The sequence below is a fragment of the Amphiprion ocellaris genome, chromosome 2 (assembly GCF_022539595.1).
Source record: "Amphiprion ocellaris isolate individual 3 ecotype Okinawa chromosome 2, ASM2253959v1, whole genome shotgun sequence".
NCBI lineage: Eukaryota > Metazoa > Chordata > Actinopteri > Pomacentridae > Amphiprion > Amphiprion ocellaris.
The window spans coordinates 37520895-37536767 of record NC_072767.1 but is presented as its reverse complement, the minus strand read 5'-3'; the positions used below and the strand labels follow the sequence as shown (position 1 = coordinate 37536767).

Here is a 15873-nt window from a genome sequence, read left to right as displayed (position 1 = left end):
CACACTGCTGCTCAGACAATGTTTTGGAATATATATGACATCTGAGAAGAAGGAGTTCCAACAGACCCTCAGATAAATTTTCGTCATCACATTTTCCAAACTGCCCAAAGTCTCTCACTCCCTCAAACGCATCCCCATGTGTTGCATTATGGGACTTCCCCTGTAGCAACACTGCATTCATTAGAAGCAAAACACAGGCGTCAAAGTGAATGAAAGAGTTTAAAATCAGCAGAAAGATGGGAGATGATTCTTAAAAACAATGAGGAACGCAAAGATTTCATACAACTTCAGTCTGTCAGGGAAGGAGAGACCCCCTGAAATTTAGATTTTGAATGAGGAAGTGAGACGCTCAGGAAGTGATGAAAACAGCGTTTAACTGCAGGTGGTGCATGTATGAAGATTCAGGTTCAGCACTATACCATCACTGAGCCACCGGCTGGGAAAGCCCCAACTGCTTCCTGCTGCCTGGGTGTTGTGGAATAATTTCACACTTGGTGCTTCTTCACGGTTCACTAAAGACGGTAGCTAACACTAGAAACACAGACAGACACACCCCGATAATAAAATAACTGTTCCGTAATGCAGGAAAGCTGTTTTGATGTAATATTTTGCTGTGGATTATGAGAAATACTTCTTAACTTCCAAATATGTATTCAGTTTAGGAGCTTCCACATGAAGGTGTCTTGTTGTACTTATAACATACAGTCTTTTCTAAAGTGTCTCTAAGTTGGAAACAAGGCTTTACTTACAATTAATGTACATAAATTTGTCCCTTTCGCATCTATGGGATAAATATCATAAAGTGTGAAGGAATTTCTTAAAATTCGGCACAAAATTTGTCACAGGATGCAGAATTTTAAGAAATTCCCTTCACACTTGTTGGATTTATTCGTGGTGGATTTATTCCTTTCTCTTAATTTTCCTGTTAATCCCAGTTATCTGTTCCTGTAATTAGCATCAGGTTAAAGCATAAATAGCATAAAAAAGCTGCGAACTGTGGCTAACAGCTAGCCTGGCTCATTCCAAAAGTGACATAATCCTCAATGACCTGCTGTGAGGTTTGGACATCGTTTTTGTCAGTTCTCAACCTTTGTCAGGCATTTTAGACTCATTTTATTTATTTTTGACTTGGATATGAACTGATTAGATTTTTGTGGTTAAAGGACGAAGGTTACTGTAACCTGACAAAATATCCTTTTGGCCATAACTCATTTCCAGATGCTATTATGACAATATTTCCCACAAATGTCTAACAGGTTAAAATGATGGAGTGATGAATATATCACAGCTTCAACTCCTTTAAAAACTTGGCTGCATGTGTGTTGACTAAGACTGGAGGGAGAAAACAGTACATCAACTTTAAAGGTCTTTGAAAGTGCAATACAAGTAAAGTTTGATCGACTGATTGATTAATGGCATTTTATATCGAAGGGGTTAAAGGTCAAGTGTGGGCTGCCATAGGTGCAACTTGATTGGCTGAAACAAGCATACAACTGTGACATAGTAACCCCAGTAAAGTCTTGTATTAGTTCTTGAATTCATGACAAAGACCCCTCTGACAGACAGTTTAATCGGCTGACTTGAAAAAGACTGCAGGACCTGCACCACACTCTAGTTATCAAGCTCTTAAATTAATGTTTAAAGTTCAATTCAGTTCAATTCAATTTTATTTATATAGCGCCAATTACAGGTCAAATTGTCTCAAGATGATTTATAGAACCCATATGCCTGAACCTAAAAATTGTAGGTCTGATTATTGCAGTAACAAAGTCTTTCATAAAGACGATAACTGCAGAGTCGCTTGGAGTTTTAAAACTCACAAACCTGTTTGTGAATCTTTTGCCCAGATTCTTTGTAAATCCACCCCCCAATTTCCATCATGGAGGTGTTCTAGATATATTAAAGAGCTTAAACGTAGGATGAAACCATGCAAGTAGCACGGTAAGGATGTACTTAGAAATACTGGTGCTTTTAAGCTATACGCTAACTTTAACATGCTAACCAGAAGTTTTTTTTCTCTTTAACTTTTCAAGTGCAGTAACATCTTATTTTATTGCAAAGACAGTGATAACCTGTGGTTGCTAATAAAGTTCAATGTTCTCAATTTAGCTCACTAGCGTGCTAACATTTGCTAGGTATGACTATGCAACCGAGGCGGATGTCTTTAATTGAACAGGGATTTTCACAAACTGCTACTCTAAAATATTGTCTCAATGAATGACACATTGCTGACTTTAAAACTTTAAAACATGATTTACAAAACATTCCAACATCCATCCATCCAATATCTATACACTGCTTAATCCTCATTACGGTCGCTGGGAGGCTGGAGTCTATCCCAGCTGACTTTGGGCGAAGGCAGGAGAAACTTGGACAGGTCGCCTGTCTATCACAGGGTTACACATAGAGATAAACAAGAACACTCACATTCACACCTTTGGACAATTTAGAATTACCAAAGCCCACGCTGCACAGGGAAAACATGCAAAATCCACGCAGAAAGATCTTGGGCCCAGACCAGGGTGCGAACCTGGGATCTTTGAGTTGTGTGGCCAAAATACTAACCACAGAGTCAGCGTGCAACCAGCATTCCAACATAGAGTATTGATTTTATAATGTATGCAAGTGAGTAATATTTTTAAATGTTTTTTTTTTCTTTTTGCCTTTATTTAGACCATGTGGCATAGAAAATACAGTGTAAAATGACTCGCAGCAAAGGTCTCATCAGCCAGGACTTACCAATCCAACCACCCTTTGGTTGCCCTGTTAGAATGACATTTAATCTCTATAGTTGTTTTTTTCATTGAATAACATTGGTTTTGACCCCATACTGATGATATTTACAGACCATCTGAAGCAATATCTTTTTTCTAATCACACAAAGTCACTGAGATCAAAATTTGAAGTGAGGTGGTGCTTTAATAATGCTTTTCTGAAACTCGGTTTAGTAGTGTCGCTAATCCAGTTTGTGTCATCCTCATTGTACCTGCTACCTCTGTGCATCATAGTGTAGTTCATCTGACAGCAGCTACCTGAGGGAAGTAACCACCGGTCAGTATTGTCTCATCTGCACACAGAGAAAAATCTGCTGCATCAGGTGTCATTATGTCGTCTTGTTGCACATCCAGAGATGAAGGAAAGTCTGTTTCCACACCATCCTCAGTCGCTATCCTTTCTTGTAAGAAGCTGCTATTCAAGACACTTGTCTCAGCAGTTGTAGGCCACAAAAGACCACTAACAGAGCCGAGAGTCAGTCCCTGAGGTGAATCAGAGAAATCCACATCCATTCTGGACAACAAGCCTCCTAATAATCCTTCAAATACGCTTGTATCTTCCACATCATTTGTTGGAACATACCGCTGGTTTTCCTCTGCATCCTCTTCTTGTGGAGCCAATGAAGCGATCTGGGGTTTGTAGCTGCCATGTTCCAGCTGATTACCGACAAGCATTATTCCAGTATGAGACGGGAGTGAAGGTGTCTCTGGTGTGCGGTGTCCTGACCCAGTCTGGGACCCTTCGACATGGACGGCAGGGTACACTTCATCACTCTCCTCCTGAGTGATCACGATGATGGGGGACAGTGGAGGGTCGCTGTAGTTTGACGAGAATAAGGGTTCGTCTCCGTCGTGCTGGACACCAAACAAAACACAAAAATCAAACAGAAACAAAGCCATAGTTACATCTGAATGTACTGCAAATGTGTTAGACAGATATGCGTCATCACATCTCTTATTTGGTTGTCAACAAAACAAAGTAGGTGGATCTGTGAGATTAAAAGCAGAAAGTATTAATCACAAAACTTCCAACAGTAGTTCAGACTAGAAAACCTCTAGAAACTATTTGCTATTTTAATGACATTCCAAAACACATTGAAAATGGCAGCAAACTGATCTTTTGCTGATATCTTTTAAAAATCATCCTAAATAGCATCTGATTTTGCTTTTTTTTTGCTGGTGTTGCTGTAGTCCAGCAGTTCATAGAGGGAAAAATGACTTTGCTTCGACTTGATTACCTCCAGTAGTCTGATGGCATTACTGTGTTCTGGCTTCGGCAAGTTTTCAACAAGCCATGCTGGTACCCATGATATGCACTTCTGTTTGATCCTGAGATAGAAAGACAGTTAGGTTTTCAGCATGTGGTCCTTAAAAATTACAAATAAACAGCCGTATTTTACCACCAGGACTTAAACATAAACCTGAAGTATGCATTCATTACTGACGGTGCTTGTACAAAACCAGTAGCTCAACAGCTAAAACTACTAGATTCAGGATGGTACTATGGTTTAGGTTTCTGTTCAAATTAGTCTTGTGGGTTTTGGTTCATCTGCTCATGTTGCGGTGTGGCATTTCATGAAATCACCCACAGCAGCATCCATCCTTGTTACTTGTAAAACAAAACCTATGCATATTGAAGATCAGTTGCAGGAAATTAAGAAAAGAAAACCAGCTATCCACACAAAATACTTTCACTATTAGGTCATGTCTGGTGTCCGTTAGGATGACTGTTATTTGCCTTATAAAAGCGAGATTTTGAGCATGAATGATGTTTATTAATACCTTTCTCTCACGCAACTCCAGCACATCAGGTTGGCGAGGATCCCTATGAAGATGGTAAGGATGAAGACAATCACAATCACCAGGCCAACTGAAGGAGATGACAAGGGAAAGATGACACAGTTTAGCAGAGTATTTGTCAGCATCCCCTATAGTTTTCTAGTTTTAAGGTTTGCCCACAAAATAGAAAGAATGAAAAGTTGAATAAGTTGGTATTTGTGATTTAGAGGACTGACCAGCAGGAGCTGCAGGCTGAGAGGAGATCTGTCTCCCTCTTGGTCCTTCTCCTGCTGAATTAGATGCTGTCAGCTGCAGAGCCAAAACTCCTTCAGGACATTCAAGCCACATCTGTCTTGGTCCAGAAACAGGCACTATCACTGGAGAGAAACAAAACTGAGTTAGGTTGTTCTTCACATAGTTGCCATTTAGCTCAGTTTTTAAGCTTTAAAATATGCATTCCATTAAGATGTTGCTATATTATGGTGGGTTGGTAAAAATAATGGGTAGGTATCTTTGACGGTGGTACGTTTCCAAGAACTTAGAAAAGTGTACTAATAGTCAGAGAACTTCTGATAAAAGGCCAAATACAAGCGTCTCATATTATGAAATTGGTTTTTGGTATGATACTTAAAACACATAAGTGTGATAAACAAAAAACTAACTGAAGTTGAAGTAGCATTTTAGACACTACTATGTTCCAGTCCAGTTAGAGCATGTTGTGCCCTGGATTATGTGTTTGTGTAGATTCTCATTCAATCAAGTCAAGGTAATTGTAGGAAGTTCTGTCGAAATCAACTCTCTTGTAGGTTCTTGAAGACGTTTCATCTTCATCCAAGAGGCTTCTTCACTTCTAACTGACTAACAGTTACAGAATTTATAGTCACTCCAGGTCACATGGCTAATGGCCCATTAGCGACTCAGGAGTTCCATGCCTCAAAGGGTGAATTGTTGTGAAACCAGGTGGGTTTTTTTGTGCTATTTTTCAAAATTCTAAACTTTTCTAAACTTTTGGGTGGGCTATGCCAGCTGCTAGCCTGGCACTATGCAAAAATTACAGCTGTACTTTAAGTAACATGACGAAGCAGAGTTCAACAACTGTGATGCTGTGTAGAATTTCAGGAATGATCATCGAATGTTGTTACTGAAAGTAAATTTTTGACCTCTGGAGCACAATAAACAAACTCAGTCTCAGTAGGACGTGTAGAGAGATTATTTTTGTAAATGTCTGATAAATTGTATTATTATTCTCCTGCACAGTATTGTTTATGTATTAAGAAGACATTGTAGTCCTGCAGTGGCACCTTGTGGTCTGTTCCGCTTTTATTTTGTTAAGCGCGCGTTTCTTCTTCTGCGGTTTTTGTGACGCCGAACTTCCTGTTTCTTTGTCTAAACAGCGTTGTGCTCACGCATCGTCGGAGAAACGGTAAAAGCTGTCTAAAAACAGTAGTTATACATCACATTTATCTGTTTGAATTGTATTAAGGAAAGGTTTACATTGTGATTTACCTCATTATCCTGTATTCGTAGCTCTGAACAGCGACGTGTGTGTATATCGAGCAGGAGAGCATGCTAGCTGATGGCTAACACTTAAATTAGCGCCCTTGGAACAGCGGAATGAGGTAAGAAAGTGTTAAATATGCATTATTATCAGATGAGTTGCGTTTATTTGTATTGGATGTGAACATGATTTATATGTGAATTGTTTGTGATACTACAGTGAGGCATTTTGTATTCTGTTTAATTCTGTAGTTTTCACGGTGCTTATGGTACACGGTGCTGGTCGAGAGTGAGAATAAATCAACACCCGTTTGAAACTCTGGGTCTTACTGAGTTAATCCAAGGGGCCGCTACAATTTTGTCAACTTTTCTGTTTGTTAAGTCAGAAGCGATTTTGCAGTCTGTAAAAAAACTTTGTTAAGTTCCTGGGGGGGAAAAGACATTTGAACTACTGAAAAATGTGTCACACTTCCTCCAGTGCCTCATTTCTTAGTTCATTGCAGCTTTGGTATTTCTTACAGACCCTCAACTCTTTTAAAGAACCAAAGGGACATCTGTTTCATCTAACCTCTGTCACCTCACCCTCTAACACCCTTCACCTCAACAAAACCTCCATTTATGATTTTCAAACAAATCATAAAACTACAAAAATTTAAATTAAAATATGACATTTGCAGGTTTTTTTTCTAACTAAGTCCTGGGCCTCTACACTCCTTTGCCACCATTCTGGGTCAGACCGTTACTGTTCTGTGTGCTAAGATCCCATTCGCCTCAACTTGAGATTTTGTTTTTCATTTGCAAAGACTTCAATTTGCAACAAGAGCCTGTAAAGAAACTTACTTAGTATGAATAAAGGTATCCAGTTCATGTCTTTGTCAGTACAGTGCAGCTGTAACTACAACCACCTAATTATAACCAAGTTCTGATAAAGATCTATGTTTTTGGATATGAATAATGAGACAAAACAGCATTAGAATAAGATAAGCAATTTGAGTAAAACTTTAAAACAACTTAAAGAAACAACAGCATTCAGTCACACACGGCACATTAGAAAAAGGAAAAGATAAGCTGAGGTGCTTTTAAAAAGAGTTCCAGAAATAGTGCATAATGCAGGCTGATTGGTAACAGTCGTGACTGATGCATGTGTGCACGTAGCCACATGGTTTCCTGTTTGTGGTCAAAGGCAGTTCTAGAAAACTCAAGACACCATGAAAATGATGACAACCAGTGTTTGAAACATCAGTTTGGTATCTACTGAACATCAAATGAGTCAAATGTCAAAAACGTCATAGTTACACGATGAAACCACAAAAAAAAAAAAACACGTCGAAGTCCAGCAGAGCCCCTGAGTCTGCTGTCGTGTTGCACATTAGGGTTCTAAAAGTTCTCCTTTTAGCTGCTTCAAAAAGTAAATTGTCACAATGCAGAAATAATCAACCAGCAGTTCAACGTTTGAAAATTCACCACATTACGGGAAGTGAGTGCTGAAAAACCCACTGATGCACAGAAGCTTTGTGGGAGGGGAGTATCAATGGAATGCTGGTTGTACACTTTCCATTATGTAACAGAGGCTTGTGTTCAGACACAATATATGCATACTACTGCAGGCATAATTTCCCACACGTGTGCAGAAACAGAAAGCCTTCGCCTGACTAAGGTAAAGTACAAAACATATGGTTAAATGAGCATCTTATAGAGGAGGCATTCATGATCTACAAGAACAGGAAACTCACCGCAAAGTTGTGTTTCCTATAAAAACCTCCACATAAAATCAGCATGTGTTTTACTATGAAGGAGAGGTTCAAGCTATCTGATAAAATAGGGGTTTAGAGGTAATTTAAAGGCCAATTTCTACAGGTTTAAAATCATTTTCTCACATAGTCAAGTGGTCTTCAGTCACGCATTCATATCATTGCCACCCAGTGGGTTTCAGTCAGCCAAACCTGTTTGCTTATGGGGCTATAATTAACTATTCTTTCCAATGTGGATTAGCTTGCTGTTTTTGTGTCAATAAATCCATTAATTGTTTGATTCAACAGATATTAGAAACTGTGAAAAAACTGATAAAGGTGCTCACTGTTTTGTTCTGTGTTCCTGGAGTCCAATGTCTGAACATAGACGGTGTACTTTTTGATGAAGCCCCTCTGCTGGTCAACAGGCAGCTCATCCCATTGGATCAGGATCCGTCGAGCCTCATGGACCAGCACTGACATGTTCGGACCTGAATCTGGCTCTAAAATGCACACATAGAAACAGACATTCATGGCTGTTCACTCCGCTGAATATGCACATGATGTGTGGCCTGAATCTCTCACTAAAAATGAATTACAAAGTTAACAAAGCTTTGGGGAACGTTGAGTCTTACTCATCTCTCTGGAGTAGATGAGGCTGGATGATGGAGCACTGACACCTCTGGTGGTCACAGCATATAAAGAAACATTATACCTCACACCTGGAGTCAAACCTGAAACAGTATCAGAGAGATAAATGGCACCTTATTCAACAAATATTAAATTTGGCTCATGAACACTGGCTTCAACTTCATGAAGAGTATTGTGTGAATTTTAAATCCTAAAGAAGTGCCGATGTGATATATATTCAAAAAACAAAGGGAAACACATGTAATACACCAAATGGCCACAAGAGGCCCCTGTTTGAGCTCAGTCGAAGCTCTTGTGTCTTTCAATTCACCGTCTTGTGCCATTTAGACTTAAACACTGTTGTTATACAAGTTTTGTTGAATCTCTGTGACTGATCTGTAACTGTACCTGTGATGGATGTGTTTTTCAGATCTTTGGCCAGCTTTTGCCACTGCATCTCTGCTTCAGGTACACTTGTCCATTCCATCACATAGTACAACAGCTCTCCTCCAGACGCTGACCCCTGTTTGTTCCTTGGCCCCGACCAGGAGATGAACACAGCACTGCCATTAGCTGCACTAACCAACTCTTCCAGGACTGGACCCAAAACACCTGAGCAGAATACACTTCAGTTTACCCAACCTCCAAATGTAAAAATGTCTTCTTTGTGTAATGTTGTTGTACCTGAGTGTCTGAGAGCTACATGAGCTGGTGGAGATCTCCCGTATGAGGTGACAACAGAGACGCTCATAGTCTTTATCTCTGCCGGTACCTGAACTGAACACCTGTTGACAGCAGCAGCACAGGTGTGTTTCCGGTGATTAGCCAGAAAGATGTTGTACTCTTTCACCTTTCCGCTGTAATCCTCTGGAGATGGAGGCTACGGAAGAAGTCACTTCATCACTTAACATCATCCAGCCAGTGTGCGTTTTTAAATGACTAGTTTGGGATATACAGGTATTAACTGAGGGAAAGATGAGAAGACTGATACCACTTATTGTCTGTCAGTTGAATATTAATTTTAGTGTAATTTAGCATAAGTGTAGAAATGAGGGGAAATAGCTGCCTGACTTTGGCCAAAGGGGGAAATCACTGATTAAATTCACAAAATAACACAACTTCTGTAAAAACCACAAATTGTTGCTTGAACAGCTTTGGGTCTGTCTATTTATTTGTCTATTTATTTATTGCTACATAAGCTGCTGTAACAATGTAAATTTCCTCTGGCATGAGAAATAAAGGACTTATCTTATTTCACTGCCAGGCATTGCCCAGGAGGTTGCTGTCAAGAGAAATTAATTTTTACTGCACAAATATGTCTAAACATGATTATGCATTGTTTGTCTGTTCTCTATCCGCTATCTTGCTATCCCCATCCCAACCACTCCCTCACCCCAATCAGTCGAGGCTGACGCCTGCAATCCCTGGTCCTGGTTCTGTTGGAGATTGTTTTTCTTTTGTTGTTCTTAGTACAGGGGAGGAAACTTTGGGTTTCTCTGTTTAATACTATGTGAAGTGCTTTGAAATGACATTTTGTGAATTGGAGTTTTGTAAAAATTAAAATTAAATAAAATTAATTAAAATAAATAACTTGAAAAATGACAGTGGTAACAATCTTATCATATGAAGTCTCAGTAATAAAGCTCCATAACAGCAATTTATTCCTTATAATCATTGACCAGAGCATGAATTCTGCATCATATCCACATCGATCTCCAGTATGTGAGTACGTCTACATCACAAAGTTGGCAGTTTCACAATAAAAGTCCAGATTCAACAAAGAGTTATGACACATTACCTTCCACAAAACAGTCACTGTCTGCTGCCAGTTTGTTTCTTGACCACCTAATATCCTCCACACATGCAGCTGCTTCCATGGACCTGAGGATAAAGTGAACACAGTTGTTGCCTTTGAATGAGCGACAGCTAACCCTCCCAGTTAGAGTCGGCTTTGTTACATGATAATTGTGAGCTTGCCTTTTCCAGGGGTTGTTTTCCACACAGAGGGACTCCATTTGCTGCACAGTGACCTGTTGCTGGACCTGGACGTGTTGGTATCCATCAACCCTGAGGCTGAGTAACATGTTCTCATCTGGAACTGGTATGCAGTCAGAGGCCTCAGGTCGTCCACTCGTATCAGACCCTCAACCAGCTCTGTTCCCTCTCTCACTTCCTAAAAACATCGAGAGATTAGGTCACCTGCAAGCTGCCTGATAAAGGCTGCAAATAACCACAAAGCCGTCATTGGCGTTGTAGCATCAGCATACCCAGGAAACGTTATCTGCAGACATCCTGACGGACGGTCTGAGCTGCACGGAGGATTCAGTGGTTCTCCATTCAAACGTAGCTGCTGTGGAGTTGCTCCCAAAGTCTATCTGTGTGATATGAGGAGTTTCTGGTATCACTGCAAAACAAAGGAGCACAGATGTAATGCACACGAGCATGGCTAGAACTACCAATGAAAACTGATATGTTTTCAATGTTTGCTGTTGTTTTATATGTATTTGTGTATTTTGCATCTCTTTTTAATCGGTTTACATTCGTTTTTGGTATTTAGCATATCTGCAGTCATTTTACATTCGTTTATAATAGTTTTTGTCACTCTTTATCATAGGTTTGCTTTCTTTTTTGTATTAAATGTGTTTATGTGGTTGCTTTACATCTGTTTATATTGATCTTGCATCTCTCTCTGGTCTTTCTGATTGTTTTGAAAAACACGGCTCTTTGTGTTTTTCTGACTTGTCCACATGAAATGGAACAAAGACTCTTTGACCCTTTGGGCTCCTGAGTCAGATAGGCCTCTTGATATAGCCAATCATGTACACAAGTGATGGTGTCAGGAGATAACCAAAACAACAAATACAACAGTTAAAAATCCAATAATATTACAGAAAATCAAGGCTGTTAAAATTGCTGTTAGAACTTGAAAGGTTTGCTGACACAGTGGCGGAGGTGGGCTGAAACAGAAAACCAGTTGTTTCCTTCAAACAGTCATTACGCACACAGGAAAACAGTTTGCTGATAGTCAGGTCACATTAGTCAAACCACAAAACTGTCTAAACAAGACATTTCACAGGTTGACTCATTTCCCAAGAAAGCACCTAATAATTCACATAAAAAATATAAGAACTAAAAAGTGCGTTTATGCAGATATTCATTATGTGGACAGAAACTCACCTATATCCTGTATGCAGAAGATGAATGGATCAGATTGTGAAACTCCAAAATGGTTGTAAGCAGTGATGATTACCAGGTATTTAGTGTTTTCTTCTAACGTTCCTCGTTGTACGTGGCTTTCCTCAGCGTTCTGGGTTTGAGCTGAATGTATTCTGGTCCCATTTTCTCTGGTCAAAAAACACATTCACAATAAGGTTTGTTGTAATTAAAAGTGTACTTTGATCTATGAGAAAACATTAATGTAACTTAATACCTGTTGACTGAAATGTTGTACAACGTGTTGAGGTGAGTTTCTTGTCCTCTTGTCCATGAGCAGTTTATTACATCTGAGCTTCTTGTTGTTTCACAGATGATATTTTCAGGTTTATCTGGAGGCACTTTAGTGGGAAAAATGGAAGATCAAACAGATTGCCAGTCTTTACATCTGATAAGGAGTACAAAGATTTCCTGTTGTTTAGTCCTCATATAGTTTTTTTCCACATCTGCAAACAGTATAACTTTGTACTCTTTTTAAAAACATGTTTTTTACACTATTTAATATTAGTTGAACCCGTATGTTCATACATCAGTCTTCTACTTTCTTTCCAAAACCATGTTTGAAATACAATCATTTGAACATCTCTACTACCAGCTATGACTAGAGTTAGCTAGATTACTTTATACACTGTATTGCCAAAAGTATTCACTCACTCAACCAAATAATCAGAATCAGGTGTTCCAATCACTTCCATGGCCACAGGTGTATAAAATCAAGCACCTAGACATGCAGACTGCTCGTACAAACATTTGTGAACGAATGACTCGCTCTCAGGAGCTCAGTGAATTCCAGTGTGGAACTGTGATAGGATGCCACCTGTGCAACAAATCCAGTCATGACATTTCCTCACTCCTAAATATTCCACAGTCAACTGTCAGCTGTATTATAAGAAAGTGGAAGTGTGTGGGAACGACAGCAGCTCCAGTGAAAGGAACTCTGAATGCTTCAGCATACCAAGACATTTTGGACAATTCCATTGCGAGTCAAGGCAGGTGAGCGAATACTTTTGGCAATATAGTGTATGTATTCTTTGTTATTTCTCTATTTTTGCCCCATTTGTTTGGTTTCCACCCACCATAAAGGAGCTTTCTTCCAATTTGCTTGACTGAGGTTGGACAGGGCTCTGAGTTCAGTATTGCCTGGCATGTAGGGACTGATGATTGTCAAAACCAAATGTGAGTGCAGTTTATTTAATAAATAGCAACACCAGAAAGACAAAGTACAAAGTATAGGCTCTAGCTACTATCCAACAACACTTTATACATACTGATGACACTCATACCACTTGTCAGGTCTGATGAAATAAGCTAGTAAGTTGTGAATCTGCTGTAGTTGTATATAATTTAGTATGCATATTGCAAATGTTTCTATTACTTTTTATTCTATAATTCATTGGATTTTCTACACTTGTGCCTTATTTGTCTTGTGACACTAACTTTGCATTAACTTTTAAAATATCTTTTATTCTTCTTTAAAAATGTTCTCATTGTCAGTGTTTACTGTAATGCTCCCAAACACCATGTGAAATTCCTCATATGTGAAAAACTTACTCGACACAGAAACATCTCATTCCGATTCTGATTTGCACAGAAATTCTCATCACAAAAGATTGCATATATTTTTAAATTCATACAGTCTTAAGTGTATTTGGCTGTTGACTACGTACGTCCTGCATGTAGAGTCAGTCCACCAATGATCTCAGACAACCCGTCACTTTTCAGCATACAGATCACTGCAGACAGAGGCTTCCATATGCCAGTCAGGTTGAACATTGTTGTAGTGTCGTTGACTTTCTTCCCTAAACCCACAGTCTGACCATCCACCGCCAGGGACATGTGCGACCTGGAAGCCAGTAATGGAACCACATGTGAACCAAACTTTTTTTTTCTGTTTTTTTTTTTTTTTTTAAGTCCTTCTCATTAGGGGGAACACAACAAAACAACACTTTTCATTATATCTGGATGAATATCATGCACAAATGCACTACTGTGAGGCAAACAATGGCAGTGTGCTGCATTTCTATTAATCACACCTTGGTGGCCATTCTGTGATGTGGCAGTACACTGTCGGGTTTGAGCCCATGACGACGAGCGCATCTGGCTCTACTGTCAGGTATCCAGGGCTGTTCAGGGCATGGCAGCATGCAGGGACCGGAGGGCAACCTGTCCGGAAAAGAACAGGCACTTGAGGTTATCTCAGTAGCAATGCCCAAGAATGACGCGTTGCAGTAAACATGTTTACCGTAAATGCCATCATTACTTTCAGGACTGTGACTGTGTGACACAAACTGTCCCTTCTGTCTGATAAGACATGCTAAGAATGTGTAAAGACGGGGAAAAAAACTGTGCTTTCCATGATTATATTGCAGCTAATCTAAATACGGAAACATCTTTATCTCTTGGCTGCGGTAAAAGCTGCAGCTTGAAAACCACAATGGCTGCCAAACTGTAATATTGTTCTCACTATATATGACTCGAGCTCAACTAATCTGAAAGGATAGATGATTTTTTTTTTTACACTGTTTCTTCTGTATGCCTTTTTGCTGTGCACTTTTTATGATAAATAATGAAAACCTCAATACATATGAAAAGATCTTAATTTTTATGCACCATAAACATTGTATATACTGTTTATTTCTACATTCCATTTTATTTGTGCTGTTCTTCGTGTGTTCTTATTTGTTACCTATGAGTAGATCTGACTGTATTCTGTAAACTGCAAACTAAGAATTTAATTGCACTGACAGCTTCTTTAGTGCTGCATAATGCGTCGAATGATCTGAATACATAGATAAGGAATGTGGCACTCACCCTTGATGAAAAACGTAACAAGTATGATGCATCTCCAGAAAATTGAGGAGAGATTCATCTCAGCTCAGCTCAGCTCATCTTTCTTTATCTGGAAGAACCCACTCAGCTGCTGTCAATACAAGATAGTTTTCTCATGAATCACAATTTATCTCTCTAAAGAATCATTTCATGGGAATTTCCATGCTTAAAATCAACTTTTAAAACTTACCTCAGTCATCTGTGCGCAGGAATGTTCTGGATAACATGGGGAAGAGGAGAAGCAGTGTTTAGTTGTGACTTCTCATCTTTTTTTAAAAGCATGTTTGTGGCTGATAACATTTACAGAAGCGCAAGCGTCTGCAGTTATAGTGGCTCTGTGACACCATGATAGATAAAACTAATTTGTCACTGTGTTACACAACTGAGAAAACATGATCTGCATCAAATCATTTCTGAGTTTATACATCCGGGAAGCATATTCATTCATTTCCATGAAGTCTCACTGATAGATAAGTTCAGATAAAACTCACCAGAATTCCGTGCCACGAGGTTCTTCTTATCGAGATACCACCAGTACAGGTTTTGCTGCAATCCTTTCTTCCTCACATGTCTTGCGTTGTGAGGTGTGTCAGGCTAAAATGATCACTACCGTGAGAGTGAAGACTCTTAAAGAGGACAGTGACCTACTTCTGTGGTATTCTGACAATTGCAGAAACTTTGAAAATTTGTTTGAGTACTTTGCTGCCCTACTTCAGTTGCTTGTTTTTTGTCACCACAAAGGTTCAGTTGACTTCAAATGTTGGTGTGCTGAGCACCTGCTCTCATTAAACATGCTGCTGTTAGCAGATTATCAAGTGATCAGACATCCCATTTACTGGTTTCAACCCCCTCTGAGGTTTTAATTTGACAGTAAACCTAAATGTGCTGATGAGCATACCAGCAAAAACAAAGTTCACCAAGATGTACAGAATCCATTCAACACAAAAACATCACAAAAGCTCAATTCACTCTGGTCTATGAACTGACAATAATGATACTTGTTCTGTGTTTTAAATAGTTATCTTCAAGGTGGTAAAACAAACTTACACGTCACACTGGACCCATGTCTTTTCTCACTGAGCTCTTTGCTTTAGTCCTCAGAGTGGCACAGCGTGGACTGTTTATAGAAAAGTAAGAGACTGAGACTTTCACAAGCTACTCTAGTTTTTGTGATTTTCTTTCACTAGATCTTTTCCGTTTCAAACTTCAAAGGCTTTACAGGGAAAACCCAGAAGTCTGACAAGTTGCATGTAAAGATAAAAGAGACCTCAAGAATGAAGTTTGCTCATTTTCAGAATTAATATTCTGTCACTTTAACATTTAACTGCCTGAAAGGGGGGAAAAAAAGCTGTTTTATACATAAGAGGTTGAAATTTGGTGCTTGATGCATTAATATGACAAATATTCTGAAATCTTGGAGA

At 39.2% G+C, this 15873-nt stretch overlaps 1 protein-coding gene and 1 long non-coding RNA gene across 3 annotated transcripts; one reads left to right on the top strand and one right to left on the bottom strand.

Moving 5' to 3' along the window:
• Positions 1-2229: 2229 nt before the first annotated feature.
• Positions 2230-15781, bottom strand: il23r (interleukin 23 receptor). Of its 2 annotated transcripts, none has more exons than XM_055004895.1 (18): positions 14944-15781; positions 14643-14668; positions 14435-14543; positions 13657-13786; positions 13291-13466; positions 11841-11964; positions 11588-11754; positions 10678-10814; positions 10388-10583; positions 10209-10291; positions 9095-9290; positions 8819-9022; positions 8416-8514; positions 8128-8283; positions 4790-4930; positions 4557-4644; positions 4013-4103; positions 2230-3629 (listed from the first exon to the last, which is right to left on the bottom strand). In XM_055004895.1, the coding sequence occupies exons 3-18, from the start codon at positions 14490-14492 to the stop codon at positions 3015-3017; spliced, it is 2661 nt and encodes an 886-aa protein (XP_054860870.1). In that variant the 5' UTR covers positions 14493-14543; positions 14643-14668; positions 14944-15781; the 3' UTR covers positions 2230-3014. The 2 variants fall into 2 exon arrangements, with proteins under 2 accessions (XP_054860870.1, XP_035800503.2); XM_035944610.2 differs by having other exon boundaries at positions 14435-14540.
• Positions 5918-8981, top strand: LOC118469760 (uncharacterized). Its single transcript, XR_004846726.2, has 3 exons — positions 5918-5976; positions 6081-6172; positions 8841-8981. It is a non-coding gene; the product is annotated as an uncharacterized LOC118469760 (long non-coding RNA).
• Positions 15782-15873: the final 92 nt, after the last annotated feature.

What these genes read in the sequence shown, in the direction of transcription:
- il23r (XM_055004895.1), bottom strand. Translation starts at nt 14,492, where the DNA reads ATGAATCTCTCCTCAATTTTCTGGAGATGCATCATACTTGTTACGTTT. An exon ending in ATCACAGAATGGCCACCAAG is followed by an intron (nt 13,467 to 13,656) that starts GTGTGATTAATA and finishes ACTGGCTTCCAG; the next exon opens with GTCGCACATGTCCCTGGCGG. An exon ending in CTGCAGATAACGTTTCCTGG is followed by an intron (nt 10,584 to 10,677) that starts GTATGCTGATGC and finishes CGATGTTTTTAG; the next exon opens with GAAGTGAGAGAGGGAACAGA.